This window comes from Buteo buteo, chromosome 16, assembly GCF_964188355.1.
Source record: "Buteo buteo chromosome 16, bButBut1.hap1.1, whole genome shotgun sequence".
NCBI lineage: Eukaryota > Metazoa > Chordata > Aves > Accipitriformes > Accipitridae > Buteo > Buteo buteo.
Genome location: NC_134186.1, coordinates 26679536 through 26706031, shown reverse-complemented (window position 1 = coordinate 26706031; position 26496 = coordinate 26679536). Strand labels below are relative to the sequence as shown.

At 39.8% G+C, this 26496-nt stretch overlaps 1 protein-coding gene across 3 annotated transcripts in view; it reads left to right on the top strand.

Annotated features, from left to right (window-relative positions):
* The window catches only part of NAV2 (neuron navigator 2), a 421304-nt gene that overhangs the window by 366879 nt on the left and 27929 nt on the right, over positions 1–26496 (top strand). For 2 of the 3 annotated variants that reach the window (XM_075048236.1, XM_075048235.1), the window contains 10 exons: positions 3523–3814; positions 4735–5437; positions 9361–9828; positions 10884–10949; positions 12123–12167; positions 14356–14516; positions 16662–16850; positions 21991–22043; positions 24160–24183; positions 24303–24377. In XM_075048236.1, coding sequence (XP_074904337.1) covers positions 3523–3814; positions 4735–5437; positions 9361–9828; positions 10884–10949; positions 12123–12167; positions 14356–14516; positions 16662–16850; positions 21991–22043; positions 24160–24183; positions 24303–24377 — 2076 coding nt within the window. The remainder of the gene's footprint in view (positions 1–3522; positions 3815–4734; positions 5438–9360; positions 9829–10883; positions 10950–12122; positions 12168–14355; positions 14517–16661; positions 16851–21990; positions 22044–24159; positions 24184–24302; positions 24378–26496) is intronic. The other variant, XM_075048237.1, reaches the window with a different exon arrangement.

Sequence of the window (26496 nt, the reverse complement as noted above, 5' to 3'; positions counted from 1 at the left end):
TTTTCTGTCTTATGTGGAGTACTGTATGATGGCCTGTGCCCAGGTTTGCGTTCCCCTGGGTGCGGTGAGCCACAAAGGACTGGGCAAACATCTGCAGAGGGATGTGGACTTCTCTTCTCGGGGTGTCCCCTGCCTTGGTTCTCCTAAATAGCAGGCACTTAACTCTTAAGCTGCTGCGGTTCTGCCACATCTTTTCAAGATGGTACAGAAGCTGAATTTCAGGTAATTAAAGAGGGAGCTTGAAGCTAGTACATGTGCAGCTGGGAGTCCAGACAAATAATACAGCAACATCAAAGGGAGAGAGCCCTAACATGTCAGCGTCTGCCGATAAAATCAGTAGCTTATGCGGAATCATCTCTGCAAAGGAAGAAGATGTGGTTGCAGTAGGAAAAAAGTCTCTGCTAAGAAACTGATTTTCAGCTGCTGAGTACCCCATACTCCAGAAGCTGTAGTTTCTCCATCTTTGAGAAGCAGGACTTAAAGATGATATTAACTCCATCTTCATAGACATTCATAGTTGTAGCCTCTTTTTGTAACAATGCTATGAAGATGTTCGCAAGTTGGATCTGAACAAGCTAGTGATTGGAACCAGAACTTGCCTTACCATGTTCCTGTGTCTTGCTCTGGTTATGCCAAGTACCAAACCACTTCATGTAGCCATACAACTTTTGGGCCCCTAATATTTTTCCCTTATATTGCACAGACTTAGATAAGTTACATTTTACACGGCACTGCATATAGTATGCCTTTACAGTCACATCATACACGTATTTTAAGGAGAGATTAAGATCTGGTGGGCATTTGAAAATAACTTATTTAACTGAAATAAGACGGAAGAAAGGAAGAGATCAACTAATGAACTTGTTCATGTAACGCTAAAAAGATCAGAAGACGGAAAGAAAACGATTCCTTTAAATAGAAAACAGCAGCATCTTTAAGCTGTTGGATCAAGACAACTTCTCGGTTTCGCTGGAGCAAAGATAGCTTTGGTCTTGTCACAGCTTCGTAAATAGATATACAAAGCTAGGAATAAGTTGAGAAATCCTGGTGGTTACCGCTACTCCCAGCTCAGTCGGGCGGCAGGCTTTGCTCCCAGCTCGTGCTCGTTATGTCTTGCCGTGACCTCCAGCAAACAGTATTTCCACTTTCACCCACTCCAGGCCTTTCAGGCAGGTGGAGTTTCAGCTGCAATCCCGAAGCCAGGTTTCACCGTGTTTTGGTTTTGATTCCTTAGTCATGTTTCTCGTGCTGTTCTCAGTGTTTACCGTTAAACAGAAACATCTCTCTGGCCAGAGGGCTTCAAGGGTGGATGTGCAGCTTTTCAAAGGCTACGGAAAAACTTTGGTTGTGAGCGTGGTAGTGGAATGAAATGGAAGAGAGCAAAGATGAGAGGACTTCTTGTAATGCTGTTCTCTCTGTTGAGAATGTGTTATTTGAGAGACGAAAAGGAGGGGAACTACAAGGTCCAGGAATATTTCATAGTCAACCAAAAGTAGAATAAGCCCTTTGCTAGCAAGTAGCTGTATTTCTTGCTCTGGAACGCTAACGGTGTAAATACGCAATTCCAGACAAGGTACTTGAAGCAAGATACTAATGAGAGCATGTGAGCAATGATGTTGAGGTGGTTTTGTTGGTCAATTATTTGTTACTTCTTGCCTGTGCTCTCTTCCACGATCTGTAAACGGAGGAGACGTTTGCATGAAACGATGATTTTAGAGAAACACGGGACATAGAAGCAGTCACATGGTGAATTTATTGCACACCAAGCAATGGTCATAAATAGAAAGGTAGCCACCCCCTAAGCTTGCAGCCATGTGAAAAGAAGGAAGCTAGAAAGCAGTGTTGCATTCAAGCCTATGCTGAGTTGCTCTCTTCAAATGGAAAGGCAGGGAACCTTTCCAGGCATTTGCGTAGCACGAGAAAAGTACAAGAAAATAATATCTAAATGCATAATTCAGTGAATGCTTGTTAGTCTGATGGCTCAATATGCAGACAAATAACCCAGGCCCTAACTATTTCACATGACTGAAGGAAGACCATTGTGATGTGTGGTGTCAGCTTTCACATACTGATCGCTTAGACTAGTTTTTCAGGCTCTAAAAAAAAAAAAGAAAAGTAATTACCATAAAAAGCAGAGGAAATTAAATCACAACTCCCCTAGATTCTTTAATATTAATGGTGTGATCTGGTAGGAAAAGTCATAAACTTGAAACATACTTTAGGAACTTAGAAATAAAATACAGTGTTTTGCTGGAAGCGTGGTAAATGATCATGCGTCCTTTCCTGTGCTGTGCTTTTCTGATTATCCAAAGAGAGTAAAAGGTTGTGGGCTTTCTAATGCTTTGGGGTATGTAAAATAATTTCCTTTTAAGTGAGATTACCATTTGAGTACTGCACAGTGCTGAGCACATTCCTCTTCTGCTGAGGCTGCGGGGAAGAAATGGCACTCAACACCTTACCAGAATTCACCAGCTCTTACCTGGGAGCTTCGTGATCAAATGTTGAGTTTCATGGTACTGTGATGGTTGGAGAATGCTTCATCTGTGATTTTTTTATCCAGATCAGGGCCAAATGTGTGGATATTCGTCATTTGTGCCTGATCACAAAATGGTCGGTTGTGGTGTTACAAAATTTGCCCAAATTAATCAACAGCATTTGACAGGAGAAGTAGAATTCGGCAAGGGTAATCATTAGCCATAGAAAATGCTAATGTATGGGGAATATATTATATATACATATATATATAGGGTAATGGATGTAATTTAAGCATTTCTGAGAATTTGGCAAAGGCTTGCTAATGAGAAGATTGTATATTTGATGTTGAGCTTTGCAGAATTCTCCATAAAAGACTGGTAGCACAATCAGTCTGTGCAAAGAATAGGGAAAAAAACCAGTTTGTATAGGTTGAAGATAAATTAAAAGCTAAGGTAAGTTATGTATTTAAGTCAGTCTTGAGTATTTTTAGAAAGTTGTTGGGGATTCATTTTTCATCAGTTCTTGGGTGTCCTTCTACTATGTTAGATTAGAATGAACAGCATTCCACAGCTTCAGATCTGTTCAAAAAGCTGCCTCCTCATGCTCTGGAGATCAGATTGCCAGACAAGAGATAGGAAAGCAGCAGGAACAAAGGAAAGCTGGCGGCACAGGTTTGAAATGTTTTTTTGGCATTGCAGTAAAAGGGTTTGTCAGAAATTTGAGATGGAGGATTATAAATGTCATGGAGCTGAATGTGTCCTTTATAAATCAAGTGAGGGTTTTTTTCGTTGTTTTTTTAAATTTATTTATTCTAAGGGGCATGGCTCTTGGGTTTCGTGTATTTTTTTCCTTAGCGTATTAAAAAAATATGTCATTGCTGGGGTTCATTTCTTGCTATGACATTCCTTTATCAAAGGCGTGTTAGGTTTGTCGGTACTTAGAGATGACTGCTGAGTTGGCTAATCAGTTTGATGGTTCTCATTTATGAAGCTTCTTAAAAGAAAGGCTTGCTCTGAAGGTTGTATTGCAATTCCTTATCTGTCCTAGACTGATGCAGAAAAGCATTCCCAGGTTGAACGGAATTCCTTATGGTCCGGTGATGAAGTCAAGAAATCAGATGGAGGATCTGATAGCGGCATAAAAATGGAGCCGGGATCTAAATGGAGGCGGAATCCCTCTGATGTGTCAGATGAATCCGATAAAAGCACTTCTGGTAGGAAGAACACTGTTATTTCACAGACGGGCTCCTGGCGACGGGGCATGTCGGCTCAGGTTGGCATTACCACACCAAGGACTAAACCTTCAACCACCTCAGGCACATTAAAGACACCTGGAACAGGTGAGAAAAGGTGTAAGATATAAACAAGCCAGAAAGTGTGTTCGGTATGAAAACAGTTTAAATACTTTCCAGAGGCAGAACCTGAACTTCAGGTAATCCTGTCTTTATTTTTAGGTATTGTTTTGACCTATGCAGTATCTCGTGTGTCCACTTTTTCTATTTCTGTTCATTTGAAAATGCCTGTTTTGGATTAGTACACTACAAAAGTTGTTTTCATGACAACTCTAGACTTAAGCCAAGCTATTTACTGGGCACAGTATTGCTGTATGAAGACCAAATAATGTAATTTCAGCTTTTGAAGTCGCAGTTAACTTTTAAGAACTTACAGCATGTGTGGTTGAGGAGATTTCCCCCCCCCCCATACTAAACCAGCATGTTAATTTATACTAAACGCTATTTAGTTCTGGATTTTCTTATAAATGTATTAGTGATTTTAGCACTTGCAGATGTGTGAATGAAAATGATTGAATTTGCATAATCAAGTAATATAAGTCAATACCTTTCCTTTTATTTGGTCGTGTACACAATTGTACATGAAAAAGTTGAAGTGAGATACTTTCTTGAACAATGCCTGTTAGGAAAATTATACTAATGGCCTAACACTACTTCTGTCTAATGATAAAAAGGGACCAATCTGTGGTAGCTACAGAGGGAAACATTTTTTCTCTTATCTGTCACTATTACATAAGACTGGTCTGCTTCTCGCATTCTTGAGGGCAAACACACCGCATACTTTTCTCTGGCAAGTCTGCATGTGTAACTCACTCGAGTGGCATGTAAGTGCAGTGCAGACTAGATCATAACTTTTAACCACACTCTGGTGGCTAACACGCTTTTGCTTTTCATGCTGCTTTGAGTTTCATCATTTGCTCGATGTTTTCAAGTCATTAAATATTAGAATTCTTTTTCTATTTTTGTAGGGAAAACTGATGACGCCAAGGTATCAGAAAAGGGTAGACTATCTCCTAAAGCTGGACATGTTAAACGTTCCCCATCAGATGCAGGACGCAGCAGTGGTGATGAATCCAAAAAGCTTCCCACGAGTAACTCTAGAACAACTGCTGCTAATGCTAATACATTTGGATTTAAGAAACAGAGTGGGTCAGCCGTAGGCATGACTATAATCACTGCCAGTGGGGCAACTATCACCAGTAGATCGGCTACCCTGGGAAAAATCCCAAAGTCATCTGGACTCATGGGTAGGACCACTGGTCGGAAGACTAGTGTCGATGGCTCACAGAACCAGGATGATGGCTACTTAGCGCTTAGTGCCCGAACTAATCTTCAGTATCGTAGTTTACCCCGGCCCAGTAAATCCAGTAGCAGAAGTGGAGCTGGGAATAGATCTAGCACGAGTAGCATAGACTCCAACATAAGCAGCAAGTCAGCTGGGTTGCCTGTCCCTAAAATGAGAGAGCCTGCCAAGGTAATCCTTGGAAACTCTCTGCCAGGATTAGTCAATCAGACTGATAAAGAGAAAGGGATTTCGTCTGACAACGAAAGCGTGGCCTCATGTAATTCTGTTAAAGTGAACCCTGCATCACAGACTGCTTCTAGCGGAGCTCAGAGTACTCACCAGCAAGGAGCCAAGTACCCCGATGTGGCCTCTCCCACTTTGCGCAGGTAGGCAATAAATTCGTTGATTGTGCAATGATGTTAGTCGGAGCTGAATGATCAGGACTCTTCGAGCCAGGCCTGGCTGTGTTTTATGGAGCACTTACTATTTAGTGTCCTACGTCAAGGTCTTTGTATCTACATTTAATTTCACATTGGTTGGCCAGCGTTGTAAATACTCAGTACATCACGTGACAGCAGCAAAAATTTCACGTTTGGGAAAAAAAAACCTGTCTGGCAGAAAGTTTGGCAATTGTGATACCAGTCTCTGTTACAAAAAATGATACCTGAAGACTTTATCTGTGCAGATATCGCAGGACTAAGCGTTTTCTTACCTGAAGGTTACGGAAGAGTTCTCGCACCAATGTATATGTAACAAACCTGGAAATACTCCAATGGTGGATCAAATTATAAATTGACAACAAGAGAGTTACTTCAGATTTTCATGATGACAATGGCATAATTTGGCCTGCCGTGCCTAGATTCACATGCCTAACTGGAACCAATTTTTCAGTTGTGTCGATGAGGCCAGTGTGTTGCGAGACTCAGCGTCAGGTTATTCACCTGTGTAGAAGAACCCAAAGTGAAGTTACTGTCTAAGCTGGGTTGAATTTTCTTATTTTAATAATATTTTTTTAAACAAAAATCTTATCTGTCTTCTATTTCTCCCCAACTACCCCACACGTTATTTTAACATTAAGGAATTAATTTGTTGATGCAGCGTGCATCAAAGCCTTGATTATTGGTGAAAGGTTCCGTTAATATTATTTTTCAATTTAATTTGACATTGAGTAGCTTGTCTCTTTCAAGTTGCAGTGTTTTGCATTTCATTTTGTCTTGACGCCCATAATACCCATACAGTTATGCTACATCATCCTGCTTCCAGTGATGTGAGAAAGCCACATTCCATCTGAAGCACCAGCGCAAGCATAATGGCTGTGATGGCAGTTTAGGCTAACACTTGTAAAGAGTTGTAAACTGTTTCTTTTTAGATGGGTGGTTTGATTTGAAGAGCCTATGTGAGGATAATTCAAGACACTTCCTTTTATTCCCGGTTTTCATTAGATAAGCCATGTCCTTTAGAACATTTCATTTTCATCAATGGCTGCTCAAAAAGAAAAGCTCCAATAGACCTTTCATTTCTGTAGCATACCCCTTGAGAAATGCAGATTTTTGGTGTTGCAAGCCTCAGGCACATTAATCTTGAAATTTGATTGGAAATTTTTTTTTGATTACTGGAAAGCCACATCACTAGCTATGTAATTGAAATACTACATTAGAAATACATGAAACTTCAAAGAGAAGACACTGAGGCTCAATTTAACTATTCCCTCATTTGATTTACAATTCCAGTCTTGAATTTTCACCAGACTGTTTAAATTGTCATGTATCGAAATGCATCAGAGTTGAATTGGGCCTCATCTGCTTATTACTGGTTTCTAGAATGACAATAAAGAAGATTTTGAGCTTAATTTTCATAGTCAGTTGAGACGAGTAGCACATTTTTTCGCATATTTTCTCTTGGCCCTGTAAATTTTTAATATTATGCGATAAATTAGAATCCATACCTTTGTAATGATATAGATCTACCTGTAAGTCTGTGAGTATACATAACTTCTATCCTGTCATAAACAGTGAAATTCTATAATTCTGCTATGAGGGCCATCCCTGTCTCTGTTTTCTCAGTATTCCCTTTAGCTCCGGTATTATGTATCTGGCATGTCCGTCCCTTAAGTGAAACCATCATTTATCTTGATATATTTTATTATTAAATTGGGCCTTCATGTTTAGCAGTATATAAGACACTGCTTCTCTGTTGATGGGAGACATGTGTGACCCAAGAACCAGCTCGGATATGTCAATCTCTTGGTAGATAGGAGTAAAGAGATGTCCTTCCTTGTAGGGTATGTCCTTCCAGAGTTAATCTCTGTATTGATGTGACTGTCTTGCTGGGTTGGATTTTCTCTGGACTGAAAGGAATGCTCCTCAGACCCCATCCTCGTCTGAAGGCATTTGTTAGGAGGTTGGGGTTCAACCAGACACTGCCTTTAGCAGCAACGTGGTTCTGTTTGTGCCACCCTGCAGCATCCTCTCAGTTGTATTAGGGTGCTGTGAAACAGTTTGGGGAAGACTACGTAGCTTGAAAACAGCTTGTGAAACTGTTGTGTGGGTGGTTGGGGTTTTTTTAAGCTCTAGGGTCCTACATCCAAGAGTACGGTTCCCCCAGTACACCTGAAGAGGTGGTACGCGATGGCGTAGTAGCAGGAATACCCTGTGCTGGTACTGCTGCTGAAGGCCGTATGTCATTGCAGTATGATTTGACATTTTTCTTCATACTCGCTTTAATAACATCAACTCTAAATAGTCTCTAAATCCCCGTAGGAATGGGTTTTATCATTCAGACTGACTCGTCTAAGTCAGGGTCTCCTAATCAGTGAGGTGTAATGTGGTGTCCAGGTGAACCAAGTTTGCCAGATCCGTGCTGGTTTGCGAATGTCTGTCTACATCAGGTGCCGAGAGGATCACAGAGCAGTGATGGATTATGAGATAGGTGTAGGTGGGCATCTTAGCCTGATCCAGCAGTGTTGTCCAGGTGCTTTGTGGCAAGTATGCAACAGCAGCCATCCAAGTTGAGATGTGTTCCGGGCGTCTTGCGCAGGTACGCTGGAGCTGCAGGTAGCACCCGAGCAGTAAGTACAGTGCTTCTGGGCATCACTGGGCTTACTGCACATGTGCTGTTGGGTGCCACGCTATATTACACAGCCTGGGTTTCTGGGAAGCGTTGGACAAAGTGATTTAGTGTGCATGTGCTGTACAAACAACCCAGGCATGCTCAAAAGCAGAGAAAATTCTACTCAGCGTAAGTCTTTAGGAGCTCTTGTGTAGAAGTGCTGTAGTCCTCTACTCTGAGGACTACAGTCCGATAGATAACCACTTTGAAAGATTTCATCCCCAACATTCCACACTTGATAAGAAAAAAGCAAATCCGTATAGATAGGTGTGAGGCAAACTAAGGTTCCAAAGGCAGTTGCAGGAGCTAAGTGGCAGAAACAGAAGCAACGTTTTGGAGTGGATGTTCGAAGCTAGAGTCAAAAGATACGCTTCCTTCATAACTTTGAGGATCAGTTTTACAATGGTTGATAAGCTAGTCTTAAGCACGTTTACTTCTAAGCCACTTTTGCACTTCTGAGAACTTTCCCGTTGACTGTTAATGAGGGAAGTGAAGTTTCTTCTTCATTGGCAGTGCAGTTGCATCACAGGCAACACCGATGCAAACTAGAGATGCTGCAGTCGTCCTCCTCCAACCACGCTTTTGTATCCCCTCCCTTGCACTGGTTCTGGCACTCAGCTAGTCTTTTACTGAGCCAGTTCTGGGTGCCGAAGCAGGTAAAATCTCATTGTACACAAAAAAAAATAGTTTCTAGCCAGCTTGGCTCCTGAAATGAGACAAACCTACATTCGGTATCAGTAAATATCTTTCCTGTTAATCCCAGAAAATGCTGCTTCTGTGCAGAGTATTTGGGGATTTGCACAGTATTTACCTGGACAACAAGCTTTCAACCTCTAATATTCCACATTTGAGATGAATCAATGCTGTGTTTCTCTGGTACCCTTGTTCCTTGAGGAGCAGAAGACAATATGGCTGTATTTTAGTTCTGTGAAGCTGTATTTTAGCTTTGTGAAAGTAGTATTTGATGATTTGGAGAAGACACACCTAAGATAGATTTGAAGCTATTGTAATTGTCTCCGGGCTTTATTGAAGGCAGAGTGAACACAAGGTTATTCATAAATTTATAGTTGCATATGTCCAACTTAGGATCATTTACTTAATATTGGTTTTCTGAAGCTAAGAAGATATATGGTCTAGATATAAAATGCCCTTGCATTTAATATTCCATTGTATGTATTTTTCACATTGTCTTTTTTTACAGACTTTTCGGCGGCAAGCCTAGTAAACAAGTTCCCATCACAACAGCTGAAAATATGAAAAACTCGGTAGTCATCTCCAATCCTCACGCTACTATGAACCAGCAGGGTAATCTCGATTCACCATCTGGCAGTGGTATGCTGAGCAGTGGGGGCAGCAGTCCTCTGTATAGTAAAAACACAGATATGAACCAATCTCCACTAGCTTCTAGTCCCAGTTCAGCACATTCAGCTCCTTCCAACAGTTTAACATGGGGTACCAACGCAAGTAGCTCTTCTGCTGTTAGCAAGGATGGCATTGGATATCAGTCGGTCAGCAGTCTTCATACCAGCTGTGAATCCATTGATATCTCTCTGAGCAGTGGAGGTGGGCTGAGCCATAATTCCTCCAGTGGCTTGATTCCAGCCTCTAAAGATGATTCTCTGACTCCCTTTGTCCGAACCAACAGCGTTAAGACTACGTTGTCTGAAAGGTTAGTGGTTTTTTCACTCGTTTCCATTAAGTTTGTGTGTATCTCAAATGTAAATGAAGTCCTGGCAGCAGGAGCCAACACTGCAGGTACAAATCAAGCTGTGTTTCTTAGAAGATAATACTGAATGGTATTACTAGAACATAGAAAGAAGCCATTCCAGGCAAGGAGCCCAGTTCAGGGCAAGAGGGATGGGTTCTGGTGAGGTTTTTAATTTGCTGTGGTAGCCAATGTGACAACTTTGCTTGCTACCACATTATACCTAATATTTGAATTCTGCATCATATATTGTCCTTCCAAAGATCTCCTGTTAGTTGATCCGATAGTGATATTCAAAAAAACCTCCATCGTTATTATCATTTTGATTTGAGAAGCCAACTGTTCCTTATTAAAATTCTTGTTTATCATATTTGACAAGCTTTCAAACCGAAAGAAATGCTGAAAAGAGAAGTCCCTGTCTGCTTAGTCACTTGATCCCTTCTCGGCCTCTCCCTGCTGCCCCGTCCCATCTCCAGCTGCTCCCTACAATGTTTCCGTACAGGAATTCGTGCGAATGCTTAGGGAACCCGACTGGGAGATGGATCCAACTGAAAAATGATCACCTGAATTGTATTTCAGACTGACCAGTTCCCCAGCTCCTTACACGATGAGCTTCATCAGTATCCGTGTGGACACAGAGCAGGAGCTGGGAACAGACTGAGCAGGGAGGAGGGAGCGGGGCTGCTTTTTCGGCGTCAGAGCTGTATTAACAGCACGTTGAGCTAACGTCGGGATAAAGCACACAATCACTTGCAACGCGTGCCCTCTGAGAGACCTGTTGTAGAAGGCGGTAGTAGCCCTGCAAGCAATGGAAATCAGCTATATCCTGACGTGTAATTATGTAGTCAGGTCGCAAAATTTTTGTAGTTGCATCTCCATGGAGAAGATTACCGCTGACTGTAATGTTCTGACAGTTTGGGTTTCTGTTTGTGTTTTATTATAACTCCTTTCTGTTCTCTCCTCTTTTCATTCTAATGTTCCTTCTCTTGTTTTCTGTCTTGTTGGACTGATTCTTCCAGCCCTCTTTCTTCCCCTGCTGCTAGCCCCAAATTCTGCCGAAATACTTTGCCCCGGAGACAGGACAGGTAATGCTGTCTCAGGACAGGAGTACGCACAAGGCTGTAGGTTTTGTTGCCCATCTCGGTGAAGCAAATTGTTTTGTGACAGACTGTGCTCAGTTGAGTCCTCTGCTGTGTTCATCGTTCAGGTGTGAACTGACACAAAGACATGCCAGTGAGAGTCCCCTCAAACACCCCGTCTATCTACCCAAATCAATCTGGAGAATGGCATACGGCAGAGTCGGCGTGTTTTTGGTGTTGCTCTTGTTACTGGGAACATCTTTTGGTTTGTGGGGGTGTTTCCCCGCCGCCTCCCCCTCATTTCTTTGCCAAAGGCAATTTGAAAATCTTGCCGTTTTTTTTTTTTCTGCCAATCTGAACTCTCACTAGCATTTCAGCATTCCTCTGGCATGCTGCTTTTCTCACTGCCTTTCAGGCCTGTCCTTTTTGTCGTGAAGTCCCCGTGTCATTCAGTGTCGTCAGTCTTTTATTGCAGTTTGGCTCATGAGTGTTTTTCAGGGACTTGGGTACGTTCATCTTTCTAAAGACGAATGCTAAAGTTCGGAAAAGATGACCCATATCTAAACATTCTAGCTCACTTTTGCTCATTGCTCTAATTTTAATCACTCCCATGGTGTAATTTAGCTTTAAGGATTGTCGTTGAATTTATTCATTTAAGCACATGGATATTTTCTTTAAAAACAAATTAACAGACTCTGCTCGGTCACAAGTTCATCAGTTGTAAAAACATAAACTTAAATATTTGCATTTTGGAGGACTAATAGATTCATTTTACTTCGCTAATGGAATTTAAGCTAAGATTTGAAAATTCAAAGAGTCTAAGCTCAATCCTTTTTACTGCTATACATTGCAGCTGCGTAACAGTAATTAGCTGCATTCCCTAAATGGTGTCTGCTGAAAGAAGCATCCATTTGACGTTTGAAGAGCCATTTTTGTTCATTGTGGGTAGGAGAAATAACAAAATCACGTTGTGAAGAGATGAGATTCATTGGCATGGTACCAGATGCATGTTTGTGCAAATCCACACCTGGGTAAAGAGGTTTTTGCATGTTTCTGTAGGAAGGCCCCAGCACCTTTTCCTCTGAAAAGGTGATGCAGATGTTTGTCCGTCCTTCGTCCTGATCTTATTCCTTCCCTTTTGTTCTTCTCTGAAGTTCTTTTCTTTTAACTTTTCTGCAGCGACCCACATCTTGATAGGAACACTTTGCCTAAGAAGGGACTCAGGTATTGGTGTTTCCACACGGTTTAACAGCTTTTGTTGTGGCTTTGGAGTTTGCTTTGTGTTTCTGTTGTGGCTGGTGGTGATAGTCGCAGTTTGCAAGAGGTGGCAACAATATTCCTTCTTTCTTTTTCTCTCTTTCTTTTTCTTTCTTTCTTTAATCCTCAAAGGCGGCCATTGACCACTGTGCTTTTTTTCATCCAGTGGCTTCTCCGCTTGAGCAAGAACTGTGGCTTTTGCTGGCTGAATTGCTGAAAAGCATCTCGTAAACCATCACTGGGCTTGGCTTGAAAACAATAATTTTGCAGCTTCTGTGGCTATTACATGGAATGAATTGAGATCATTTTCACCCAGAGAACCTTGGTGTTGATATACAAATAGAAAAGATTTTCAATACCATGGCAAACCTTTTAGGATGAGATTGGACATATTGATTTACAAAAAATATTTGCCTCAGAATACCTAAATATATAGGGCTCTTAGAGATAACTTCTGCTTTTCTAGAAAAGAACAAAAAAGTCCCCAAACAAACTTTTGGCAATTGTCTTCTCACGTATTTTGTAGAGCTGTAAGGTCGTGATTTTTATAACATAAAAAAACTGCACCCAAAAAGATTTTTCCATTGGTACAAGCAATTCTAGCAAGATAATCAACATTAGCTGTATTAATTAAATGCTTTAAGTGTTTCAGAATTTCCAGAAGATACCTTAGACAAAAAGGCTTCAGAATTGCTTAATGCAGCTTCAGGGATCACTGAGTTGATGCCTTGAAATTGCAGCTGCAATTTATTCTGTCCTGTACGCATTGCTCTTCACAGCAGCTTTGTCACATGAAGTCGAGTGCTAAAAGCCTTTCTTAAAATGGCAGTTTGTTTAAAATGTTTCTGTGGTTCTCAAGTATGTCTCTAATAAAGACTCTCTTTTAAGACTGAGACATTTGAGTGCTGAAGAGGTAGGTATTAATGCTAAAAAAAAAAAAAGTCCTTAGTGTGTACAAGTAAATCAAGTAAAATGATTGTTTAAAGTCCCTTTCTTAATAAACTGATATATGTGCAAAGTTTAAGAGATGCGGATAGTCAGGCACTGTTACTTAAAAGTTGAGGCATAAGCAGGAGAATGAAAGTGTTTTTTGAAAGTAGTTTGGGTTTTTGCAGTGTTTATTGTAGCGTTCACATTGCTTGAAAAAATAGTCTTAATAAGTGATATTTTACTGTAGAGTATTAAGTTGGAGGGAATCTAATTAATTAAATAGATAATATCGATTAATAATAGGCTCTGAGTGTTTAGTTTTTGGAAGGAAAGCTAGTAACTCATACGTATTTCTCAAGAGCAGATGGCATAGCATAGACAGACACTGAAATCCATCAGCAGACAAGTGTTTCCGTGATGCTCTTTCTGTCGATACCTGTACCCTGTCACGTATTTCACGTAACACCCGTGGTAACATACCTATTTTTCAGGCACATACAGAAGCAGATTTAAAACTTTAAGCTGAAGCCAGCGGGTGTTTTGCCGTTGATGTTGGCTTAGACAACGTCTCCGTTATTTTCTTTGCCTTACAAAAAGGCTGAACATAGTCTCCTTTATGATGATTTAATGCTATTAGTTTTCAACTAAGTGGGATACACCTCCACAGACCTTTATATTAATCTCTGGAATATGAATTATTGGGTCACAACTTGTTTAAAAATCTGATAATGGCTTTGTTGACTTGAATTTGGTTGTAATATGACAAAAAGCCAGATAAGCTTAGCGATGCACCAGAATATTAAAATAGTGATAGAAATTTGGCATAACCTAAAGAAAGGAAAGGATTTCCAAATCGCGGTTTTATTTTTCAGTCATACATAGGTAACACACGCTATATTTTATTCTGCAGTACACAACTTCTATCTGTAGGTTTTTGTTTGCTGCTAGTTTGGTTACTACTGAAGCCCTAGGAAAGGAGGTTTGGGCTTTTTTTTCCCAAACACAAGTGGAATGAATTAGGAACAGCTTAGGACAGCTTGAAATAGCTCCTTAATTCAGAATTATATTGGGTTTATATCATTTTAATCCTTAAATTTCATATGAGAGTTCTTCTATCTTTCTTTCCCTCTCTCCCTCCCCAAGTCTTGTGACATTTCATGGTGGTTGTTTTTTAATTTTAAATAAATGTTAAAGTTCATTTTGGAAGAACTCTTTGTTTTTGCAGGTATACTCCATCCTCCCAACTCCGTAATCAAGAAGATGCAAAAGAATGGCTACGATCCCATTCAGCAGGAGGACTTCAGGATACTGCTGGCAATTCTCCATTTTCATCTGGATCCAGCATAACATCACCCTCTGGAACTAGATTTAACTTCTCACAGCTTGGTGAATAATTATCTGTTTGGATAATCACAGCAATACATCGTGTGTCTTGAAAATAGCGTATTACACAATATAATTTTCTTTCAGCAGCTCTGAGTCCCAGGTTCAACCTCAGGAAGCACTTTCACTGAAATGAGTGTGACTAATTAGCATTATTATCTTGTATGCCCAAAGGTGGCATACTTGCAGTAACTCTTCTGAAAATACTTCTCTGGGAGTAATCAGATGCCTGAATTTAAATTGTGAGCTATTCAGCAGAGCTGTTTGTTAATATCACACGTTGGTGTGTTTAAAGGACTTGAGACATTGCCTACCTGTTTAGTAATATTGCTTTAAAATCCAAGCATATTACTTACTACATGTGCAGTCTAAGATATTTTATCTTTGTATGTATTTTTCAAGTGGTTTGTTGGAACAGTGCACAAAGCTCCATCTGAAATAATATATAGAAGTCAGAAAAATTTTAAGTCAGAAAAAAATGCCATTCATTCACTTAATTACGTTGATAAAAGTAAACACTTTTTAAATGAAGGAAACAATAAAAGTTGATTGCCAGGACCCATAAAGCATTGCAGATTTTAGTTGACCGTATCAGCAGTTGAAATAAACTAATTTAAAGTGCTAGTAGCAGTGCTCATCTCTGGCGTGAAGATTAAGCGTTACTTAGTTGCCTTTGCAATTTGTTTAGGTATGTAAATCAATCCTAACAGTGTGTGTGTGTATATATATATATATATAGTCTTTAAGTTAAGTGACATTTGGAAAATACTATGTCGAACAGACATTTTCTGTTTCTTTTTGACTTTCAGAAGCCCCTCCATCTTTTTTAGAACGGTACAGAAGTAATATGCAAAATAGTTAAGCCTATACTTGTGAACTTCTTGCGTTGTGTGAATTTGCAGCAGCGTACGCGGTCACTTATTTCTAGTGCGGTTTTGAGTTGCAGCAGTGACGTTTTAGAGCCTTTCTTTGAGTGCGCTGAAAAGAAACAGATTAAATAAACAGCTTTAAATAAACTGACACTTAACAAAATTTCAGCTGAACATACACAGTGTAATTATATTGCCAACAGCTAACAAACTCATGAAAGTTCATGAAAGTACCTTAATGGTCAAAAAAAAAAAAAAAGGTGTAGTTTTAGGCCCAGAAAGTTAACTCTTTATGGAGAATATTGAAGATTATTTACATTTATAAGCTTCAAAAGCTATTTGACCACAAGCAATGAACAAAAAAACCCAAGGTATTTTTCTGTGTTCTTGAGAAAAGGGCTTGGAGATACCAGAGTCAAGAGAGGACACTGCATTCAATTTAATAGCAAATGTTCATAATGAAAGTTGAGCACGTTTAAACTGAATTATTGTATCTCCTACAATAGTCTGTATCAGCTGATGATGTATATAGAAACAGGCAATGGCAGCACACCAAGAGGAACCTGCCAGTTGAACAGCAATTTTGTTGTTCTCTTATTTCCACAAATCAACTAGTTCTTAGTAAATAGCAGGTATAATTTTAGCACAAAAGTTCTTTAAAAAAAAAGTGAAACTGGAATAGACGTTTTGTACTCTAAACACTGGATGGGAGACCATTGGCTTTTGAGGCAAAATGGGTATTTTGTAATTCTTAGGACCTCATAGGGGAAAGAAACAATTCTGAAATATACAGCTATTAGGAAACAAAAGCTCTTAAAATCTGTGACTTAAATACAGAGAAAAATGTCATCTTCTGGGAACTTGAAGGCTTTGAAGGAGATAGTTCGTAAGGCCTGTTCCATATAGGCAAAATACTAGTTTAAATTCCTTCAGGCATTTTAGTCCTTTTTGAGGAAGGACTGTTCTGAATTAAATGAGGGTTAATTAGTTCATGCCTGCAAGGTGTTAGTGAGTTGACTGAGCTTGTCTGTAGAAGCATAGACATATCAACCAGTGTTCAAAATGACCTTATTTACTTGGGTTTTCTCATTCGCTAGCTTGATTTGCATACCTCTTATTTGAATTCATTGAATTTAGAAAAATAATGAAGCCTGGAGAGGATGACATCAAAAATTTGTGTCTTAAAGAAAAAAAAAAGTTTTTTTGGTAGCTGCACAAAAATTAGGTATGAAGATTTGTGGTTGCGCAAATAAATTGGTTTTTATTCTTCACTTTATAGCGAGCCCAACCACTGCAGCCCAGATGAGCCTGTCAAATCCAACCATGCTACGGACCCACAGCCTTTCCAACGCAGATGGTCCTTATGACCCCTATAGCGATACGCGCTTCAGGAACAGCTCCATGTCCCTGGACGAGAAAAGCAGAACAATGAGCCGGTCTGGCTCTTTCCGCGATGGCTTTGAAGAAGGTCAGTAAAGTATATGATGGTGCTGGAAATGATTAGAAGATGACATTCTCCCATAAACCAAGTATAAATTTGGTGCTTTTCAGTTCAGCGTAGGGGTCATTCCAGAGCACAGTTTTCTCAGTGGTAGACAAAACTTCAGTCCTCGTCGTCGTTGTTTTCATGATACTCGTTCAGTGATCTTTCTGGCGGGACATGGGAAAGCATGTAAGGGTTGTACCTAGGCCATCACTCTCCAAGAAATTGTCTAAACACATCCTGTGCTTCATTTTTAGTGATTTCAAAATGGCTCTAGTTCATGCTTGGATTTAGCATATTAAAGTGTTTGCTCGACGAGGGCTATTCTCCTGAACCTGGGCTTCCACACTTCTGTTTGTAGTATAGATAACTGATGTCAGCCACGCTGTTGTTTCTATCCCAGTCAATTTTTCCAGCATTTAATCTGTATTCAAATTGTCTTTACTTTTCATTTCTGCTGAACATCCTAACTTGATATCACACCACTTCCACAAAGGGACCCGAGTAATTCTGCAAAACATCTAGGCTCTTCTTTTTAATTCCTTGTCATCTTTTCAAATATGTAATCGTACCTGATAAAAGAAGCCCATGTCAATAGAAAAAGTAATCTACTTATAAATAAATAATTAGTTTGGTTGCTGCTGATCAAGCAACCGTACGGCTGTAGCAGCAGTAGCTATGAGCACGCGTTAAAACCCTCAAGTGTTGCACTTGGAGAAGTCAAGCGTGGGGTGAGCTCTGGGAGTGATTCATGGGAAGGTCGTAGGAAGCTCTTTCAGCATTAGCTCTTTGAGTCTTAAATCTCCTTTCTGGCAAGCTTTGGGAGCTTGGTTGGCTGCGAAGTACTTTATCCCTACAGGTCACACAAGCCTTTGCTGGCTTGCTTCCTCCACCGCTGAAGACCTGCACTTGCGCTTACTCCGCAGCATTAATACCAGTGCCCTGGTTTCGCTGCTCCCCTGGAGCCAGACATGCGTGGGAGCCACACTTAAGTGCTTGTAGGGGCTTTTAGGAGCCACAGGGTGCCTTCCTGGAGGTACTGGTTATCCCATCCATTTTCTGCCATTGGAAGAGGTAGAAAATTCATATTGGATATGGCTCCGGAAAGATTCAGGGCTAATTCATTATTGAATTTAGCCAATCTAACTCCGTTACGTTTAATTGTATTTTAGAGGCCAGTGGCTGAGGGTCTTCATTGGGAGTTGAAAATTATTAGAAGAACACTGTAGGGCTGAAGACTGTCATTGCAGGAATTAACCATTGTTTGTGCCATGCTCTCAGAAAGCTAGGTGGTCATGAACGGTCAAAGATTGCCAGATACTTAGTCAGTTGAATTCCATTCTGTGACGAACAGTCCTGCTCTTACTAAAGAGTTCCGTAATACAATCTGTGAAGGACTTTAAATCACTGCATCTGCGTTGCACTTAGTTGATTTACTGAAAGCAGATCTTTCTCAGGTTTTTTTTGAAGACATCCTCAAAAAAATCATGACCTTAGTCTTTCAAGTGTGCTTAAGATTGCAGCAAATCCATTTTGGCATGTTGGAGGTTACGCTATCTCTCATAATTCAGAAATTCTTGTCCAGGAGAGAGTCTAGTTTGGAAGAATATTTAATAAGTATTACATGTTTAAGGACGAACCATTTAAAAAAAAAAGGAAAAAGGAAGAGTTAGGTGAAATGTTCTACAATGTACTTTTCACCCAGTTAAAAAAAAGTCATAAAAATGAAGTCCAAGAAAACTCTACCAAGTTGTGGACTTGGAAGCAGTGGGAAAAGATCGCTTTCATGTGCGAGGAAGGAATTTGACACTACAATGGGCATGCTGAAGAAGTCCCTTTCAGATTTTCCTAAATTTTTGGCACCTAAAAGGGTAATAATAGTTTACCAGATGGGCTGAATGTTTAGGTGCAGTCTCTGTATTTTTGTCTTCAGGTTAAAGGTCTTCTGTCACTTCTCTGGCTGTACAGAAGGCAGGGATAGCCTGCTTATTATTAGCTCCTGCTTAGTTCTCAGGGAATCACAAGGTACAAGTGAGCAAGTGGTTCTGAATACAGCTTATGTCTTGTCCTGTGCTTTCAAACCTGTGGATCTAGTTCATCTTCACAGAATGAGAGGATAGATGAAAAAGTATGAATACATCATTCACCTTCACCTTAAGAGAATAGATCAAAAAGTATTCCAGAAATAAAATTTGTGGTTAATGAACAAATTGATTTTATACAATCAGTGTCAATGAAGCATAAATCCAGGTCTTACATAAAGCTTACAAATCTGCTTCTCAATTATTTATTAGCACATAAGATTACCAGCATTTTATTCTTATTAACTGCAGCAGGGCCGGGATTTATTCTTAAAAGCCTTTTTTTCTTTTGTCTCCATAGTGTGAAGTACAGTCATGTTCCCTCACAGCACAGCATGTAGGTCGAAATGTTAGTCAGCCTTGCAGAACATAATTCTTTTGACAGGAAGGGTTTCAGGACTGGGGAGGTGCCAGCAGAAACAGCCTCCAAACTATCCAGAACTTCAGGGGGAAAAAACACAGCCGAAAACTGAAGTGGTCCCTTGGCTCTCCAGTTTCCCCACTTGCCTGGCCGTCAGTCTTCCCCGGGAGCTCTGCTGCCGGTGGCTCCACCCTGACACTTCAACCTCCTAGAGAGAAAGGAATTAAATTCATTGTCATGGGGATATAAATTTTGATTCCTTTTTGCGCTACTGCCTGCAATACATGGTGGTTTTTCCACTCTTCGGACAGCTGATCACAGCTAGACCGTTTCTCTTCTAACATTAAAAATGATACATGCTTGCATATGCATTTATAGCGCTTTAAAATAATAGCTCCAAAACAATTTGGGTTTGTAGCCTGCGTGCAGATGCATGTTAACTGCAAAAACCAGGAATCACATCAAGAGCATAACTGCCTTCAGGCTCCTAATTAAATAGCCTTAAAGTAGCCATCTGCAGATACTTTAAAAAGAAATTGCGCAAAAATATTAACTCCTTAGTTGTCCTTGAAAGTAGAAATCTCAAATTATATACACAATCAAACAATGCAGTGGCGCTGTTTTACAAGGCAGGAGTATGATTCCCAGAGTGATATGTTCTTTCCCCTTTTTTGTTTTGAGTCTTCTTTCCTCCGGTAAAGCCCCAGGGTGATCTTAAAAATTCCAGCTGATGCTAAGTCAAAAATGTGCGTGTCCCATTCCATTGAAAGGAGATCCTTTTCTTCTCTGGCCAGTTGGTGTGGTTGGTGTTTTGAATACGTCTGTATTAGTAAAAACTGCACAAAGGAAGAATATAGAGAGGCAAACCAGAAAATAATATTATATTCTCTGTATGAGTCCATTGGTGGCCTTGTGCAATATTTCTGCGCTTTGGGCTTTCCATCTTGAAAAAGGCGGCCCTAAGGGCAAAATGCAGGTAAAAAGAGAAGTGACGAGGAGATCTTAAGTGCATAGCATCTGCGATACGAAGAGAAGTTAATGGTAGAGAGGTCACAGCGACTATGAACAATAATGGTCTGACTGCAGTTTCCATGTCAGGAATTTCCATCTGCTGATTCCCAGAAGATGCAAAGGTGTACCTGGGGAAAAATCACCGGGTATCTGCCTCCTCCTTGCATTCTTTTCCCTAAACATGCGCTGCGGTTGCAGCCAGAGATGGAGCACGCGATTAGACAGACCCTGGGTCTGACTCACGCTAGTTATTTTTATGTTCTTAATGCAGTACAGTCCTTAACATCTAACTATAAAGATCATTTTAATTGAAAATATGATTAACCAGAAAAAGCGAATGGGTGTGAGTTGCTTTTTTTTTTTTTTTTCACTTTCTTGTGGGTTTTTTAAATTGTCTTAAATTCCTCCAGAAGCCAACTTAGACTTTGTTTACTTCTCTTTCCAGCCTTGCCTTAGGATATAATGTCAATGGGAAAGCAGAACCCATTTATTATGAATGTAGGAGAATCGCAGTAGGTAATTAGAGCAAAATGGCAGCTTTTCTAAACTTTTTTTTTTGGCTGCAGGATTTAGATGAAAGAAGTGACTTAACACAATTTCATATGATTTGTATGAAGTTACCTGAATTTTGAATGAAAGTTGCAGTTAGGTGTATTTTGTTTCTAAAAATAAAAATAAAGGAAAGGTAGTTTTGCATGTTTCAGTAGCAGAAAGAATAGCTTCAGGTAGTTTTTTTAATAGTATAATCAAAAATAAAATGATGTTATATGTAAATCCTAACATCGGGGTGATGGTAACGACCTTGAGAATCACTATATATGTATATCTTTTACTTGAATATATGTTTAAATGCAAAAACTGCCTGAAACGGATTCTTTTCCAGAAAAGGTTCTGTAGCCATGTTTTCACTCCGGTAATTTTTCTATGAGAGAATGAACTTTGCCTTGAGAAAGAAATGTCATTGCTTTAAAGAAAGACCAAAAAACCCTGGAGGGAATAGGGAATGTTCAGCTCATCGATGCCCGTGATACGGCTCCCTCATAGTCAGCCCAAGGAAGATACAGCTGCATTCAGAGGACAATTTAGAGCCCCAAAATTAGAGAATGGTTTCTTCCCTGGGTGCTCCACATCTTCTCCTGGAGCATCTGGTTACATATCGTGGTCTTCTCAGGACATCTCCATCTTGGTCTGATGCTTAAAGAAGAAAACCCGTCCCCTCAATCTCATCGAAAACTGAAGATGAAGTACTTAGATTTACTTTTGTAATCTCTTCTGCATTTCAGTTAATTTGTTGGGGTTTTTTGTCTTGAGTAAGCCCTTTTGCAAGGGTCTTAAGATAAGCTGTCCAGAGAAATATTTGTTTCTGAACAAATCTTCATCAAAACTTTTCTTTTCAATCTTCTTGACCACACCTCATTTTCCCAAAAAAAACAAGTAGTATTAAATTGTTAAAACAGCTTTACCAAGTCAAAGTTTATGGATTGTATTACCTGGCCATGCATTCTTCAAACCATACGTTATTGGTGCAATAATGTAATTAAGTTTATGACGGATGATGAAATTTGTGAAAGTATTTCTTCACTAGGCCGGTCATTGGCAGTGGATGATCTATGATGATTCCACTGTGTGGTTACTGTATTTGTATTCATTGTGTTTATTTTCTTTCCTTTAGTGCACGGTTCTTCCCTCTCTTTGGTATCCAGTACATCATCTATTTACTCAACAGTGAGTATAACAAAATGAACAATTTGGGTTTACTAATCAAAATTATTGAATTGACTGGTCTTACTGTGCTAATTATTTTTGCCATTCAAGGAGGAGGGGAAAAAAAACACTTTTCATTTGATCGTGTTCTGAACCCTAGCTACGAAATAAATGTTTATGTTCATAAAGATGCCTGTGGATATTTAGCAGTATCCTCATTAAACACAGACAGTAATGGCCTAAAAGTAGCGATTTATTTTTTGAGTCAGTATTTTACAACTACACTAAATAAGTTTTGCTACAAAGGACCTCGGTAGATCTGAGGAGATTTGAACTTCATTACTTAAAGTACCCCAAAATTTGCTGAATAAAGTCATTCCAGCTGTGTATTAATGATTTGCTGCTAAAGAGGTAAGGGTTTTTAATGCACAAATTTTAATAATTCTAAAGAATTTATTTGTTCACTATGCCAGTAATATTTTCTCCAAAAGTACGTATTCATTCAGGGTACCTGATCCTAAAATAAGGCTTACTGGAGTTTGAAAATACAGGGGATTTTTAGTGCAGGTTGCATTTGCTTATTTTCTTCTAATAGTCTCACGAAGGATTTTCCATTTAAGCATATACTATGGAAGACCTTGTAAGTTAAGACTACAGCTGTGCTGTAATGGGGAGGTGAGGCTGCAACATGCAGACCCTGTCTAGCCTGGTTTTGGTTTTTCTCTAGCTAGTTGGGATTAGCTGCAGCAACCCAGGGGCACAGCTGGTTCCAGCCCACACGAGACTGTACAGAAGTATTCGGCTCTGATGGTTAATTCCCAGTGGCTTCACTGCTGTTAATGTCCAAGCTAGCCAGATTAAGGTGGCTCATGTATTCCTGGCATGCTATGATCACAGTTTTGGGGGTTTCTTAAAGCACAACCCTTTTAAAAAACACTGGATAATAATTATTGCTGAAATACATGTTAATTGAACAGGATCTTCAATTGCAAATTCTTATGCAAATATGGTGCATCTTCATGCTTACCACACATTCACAGCCAAAACAAGCGTATGTGTTACAAGAGTACGTGGAAGAACTTGCTCTTGGAGCATTGTGTATAACTGTCTATGAAGTCAAGCCAGTATAGTGTTATTTAGCATTATTTCACATACACGTTTCACTGTTAGGAGGCTACATGTGTAACATGGCCTTAAGACATTGATAATAAATTGAAAATATCGCCTTTCATCATTGACCTTGCCTCAGGCAAGGTCCATATGAAGCCAAAACACATAACATACTGGAAGGATAGAAAACAGACCGTTTCCTCTGGGTTGTTGTTTATAACCCTGAGAGCCACAAGGAGAGTACTCAGCAGCTGCTGTCTAAGCTTCTGGTTTATGAGTTTGCTGCCCAAGCACGAGTGGCTCTTAATAGCGTGGTTTGATGGGTATAATTTTCATGGTGGCTGGTAGCGGACATGTTTACGTAAGGATGGTGGAGTCTGTAACTTCCTCCCATATACTTCTCTTTAGCTGATCACTTTGGTTAGAAACAAGCCATAATAGCCACAATTTTATCATGCAGACCACAACGGATGGTCGGTACATCCACTTTGCATCCCCATATAACTAACTGTGTGTCCTCAGTTTTTCATCACCGCGGTGCCTAGGCAGCACCCAAGTGGGAGTAATTTTATTTTTTTTTCATGTCACTTTGGAATGCAAATATGTGATCTCCATCCCATGGAGAGCTGAGCATGGGAGGAAGGGAATTGCCTAGGATCAGCCATGTTCTGTGACAGTCCTGGCTCTTCGGAGCCTCGTGGAGTCTCTTACGCGTGGAGCCAGGACTTCACCCTTCCATGGTTCATACTCAGAGGTGCACTGGGAGGCAGGCTGGGAAGGGGAGCCCAAATTCCTTCCTGCAGGAAGAAGTACTGTACAAGCAGACTGTTTTCTTTTTCCTGAAGAGTAGATAAATAAGGAGATTATCTTGGGTTGAATATGGATGTGGGAATCCAAAATAAGGAACTGGCATTAGAGTTTTTGAAACAAAAAAAAAAAAAAAAAAAGAAAAGAAAAGTTTTATTAATTTGTCAGGCTGGTCATGTCATAATATCCTCATGTATTTTCTTCCATTTTTATTTTACAGCCTGAAGAGAAGTGCCAGTCAGAGGTAAGAGCACATCATGTTTGACAGGCATAAATATTCTGTCAAGACACTCTGCGTTCCGTGTCTTGCTATTTTATTTCTCCGTATTACGGTGCAGTAAAGTGCTCTCTTAAAATATATAGATTCGCAAGCTACGAAGAGAGTTGGATGCATCCCAAGAAAAAGTGTCAGCTCTGACAACTCAGTTGACTGCCAACGTGAGTACAACTCTGAGAACAAACACTAACAGGGAATGCATTTAATGCACCAATTACCACCCCAGTTTTGATAAGTGACAAAAAGATTTCATGTTGGAAAGATTTCATTCAAGAGTTCAATGTCACGAACATTCGGTTCACATTACCTATGTGTTTAAAAAAATAACTGCATGCATGTGGGACCCTTCCAAAAATAACATCCTCTGTCCTACTGAATTATAATATTCATTTGGCTTTATATATATGTAAACCATCTTCAGATCTTGAGAAAATCATTGAAGACGGGGTCTTTTTTTGTAAATAGTGTCTTGCTTTGACACCTGGGTGGGATGAGATACAGATGATACAGGTTATAATTGGTAGGAATAAAAATCGGTAGAAACATGGACTGAAATGCATTATCTTTTGCTATCGCATAAAGATGTGGGCTAATGGCACGATAGGTAATAGTGGCCTAAGGGGCTCCGACAACTAATTTAAAGTTATGCCTAAAGAGCAGACATACCTGTTTTTTAACTAGTGTAACAATACTTCTGCTTGTTTCCTCTGAGGAATTTGATGAATATGTAATGTAAGACACTTGGGGAAAAAAAGATTTGGAAGCCAGGAGGTGTTGAGGCAACGCTATGTATGACCCTGAGCAAGTTTATTTGTGTGTTCTGTGCTGTAGTCACAGATAACAGAAATCTGCAAAACCGAAGCTTGCTAGAAAAATAAGCCATTCTAGAGTAAATAAGCTACAGATGAACAGTCAGCAAATCGGATCATACTGACATCCGAGTTTGTGGGAATCAATAAACATCAGAACACATGCTACTGAAGAGGACATTCCTGTCCATCAGCTCTTCTGAATAGGTGGAATATGAAACTTGGCACAGTTAAGGACAGCTTTCATCTGAGCAGTACCACCTACTACAGGAAGGATTCAGGGGGAAATCTACTGGGGTGTTCACTGCAGGCATCACAGTGCTTCATCCAGCTTGCAAAATGGAAAAGGAAAACCAAGAACACAGTTAGTAGAGAAGTCAAATAAAAGGGCTTTGACTGCAGGTAACCACTCGGTCGCTTTCCCAAGCAGAAAAGAAAAACTTCAAAAAAATCTTCCAAAAGCTAAATCTTATGTTTGCCTTTCAAATACAAAGGGGACTGGGTGCATGAGTTGGTTTTCATCCGGAAGCTTCTTTTTCATGTGAGACAGTAAGAACCAGATTCTCTTGCATATGCTTTTTTATCATTTTGTTAAATAACTCAGCTTGTGTCCTTCAAAGAGAGAACTTGTCAGCTGTGTGACTCATCTAGCTCTGCCTTAGTTTTGTTGCGTTCTTCTTCACGCGGTGTTTGGATTCAGTAGGCTGTTACTCAACACAGGAGTCAGTAGCGTGTCTCCAAGAGTAATGAGTAGCCCAGGCTACCATGTGCCTATCCTAGCTGCCATTAAATGGCCCAAGAATTTGTGTGTGGTTACTACCGCTGTCTTTGCAGAGAACAGTTTTTAACATATGCTGCTGCTGTACGTTATGGTTTGGGGTCATTTGGTTTTTTGGTGGGTTTTGGTGTAGGGTTTTTTCCCCCAAAAACAGTTAGCATCATTTCTTTTGATAATATTCCATTTTTGCTTCGTTCACTTTGCTAAATTTTAGGGTTGTTTTATTGATGCTATTTAAACTTCTTAGACTTGGACCTGCCCCTTATTTGTCCATAAATCAGCCACAGTCTGCTGCAGAGATGTTGCTATAACTGTCCTGGTAATAAGTTTCAGTCTTTAGCCACCTCTTTTCAGGGAACTTACTCTTTTTCCATGTAAAAGGCCAGGTCTATTCCCCAAAAAGTTAAGACTAATAAATGCTGATTGTTAAAACACTGCTTTATGGACATTTCCTCTACGCAAGATTTTTTGATGAAATCCTTTTAACTTAGGCAATTTGAATTAATCTCTTTTTTTTTTTTTTTTTTTTTTTTTAAATTTTCTTGTATACACACTGCAGCACACTCTCAGGCCATCAGGGGCAAGAATTTGGAAAGGTTTTGCTCCAACTAGGAAGTGAAGATAACTCTTTTCATAGCTCACTGAACAATTTCCACACAGGAATAATGTCAAGGTGCCTGATCCGGTTTTGAA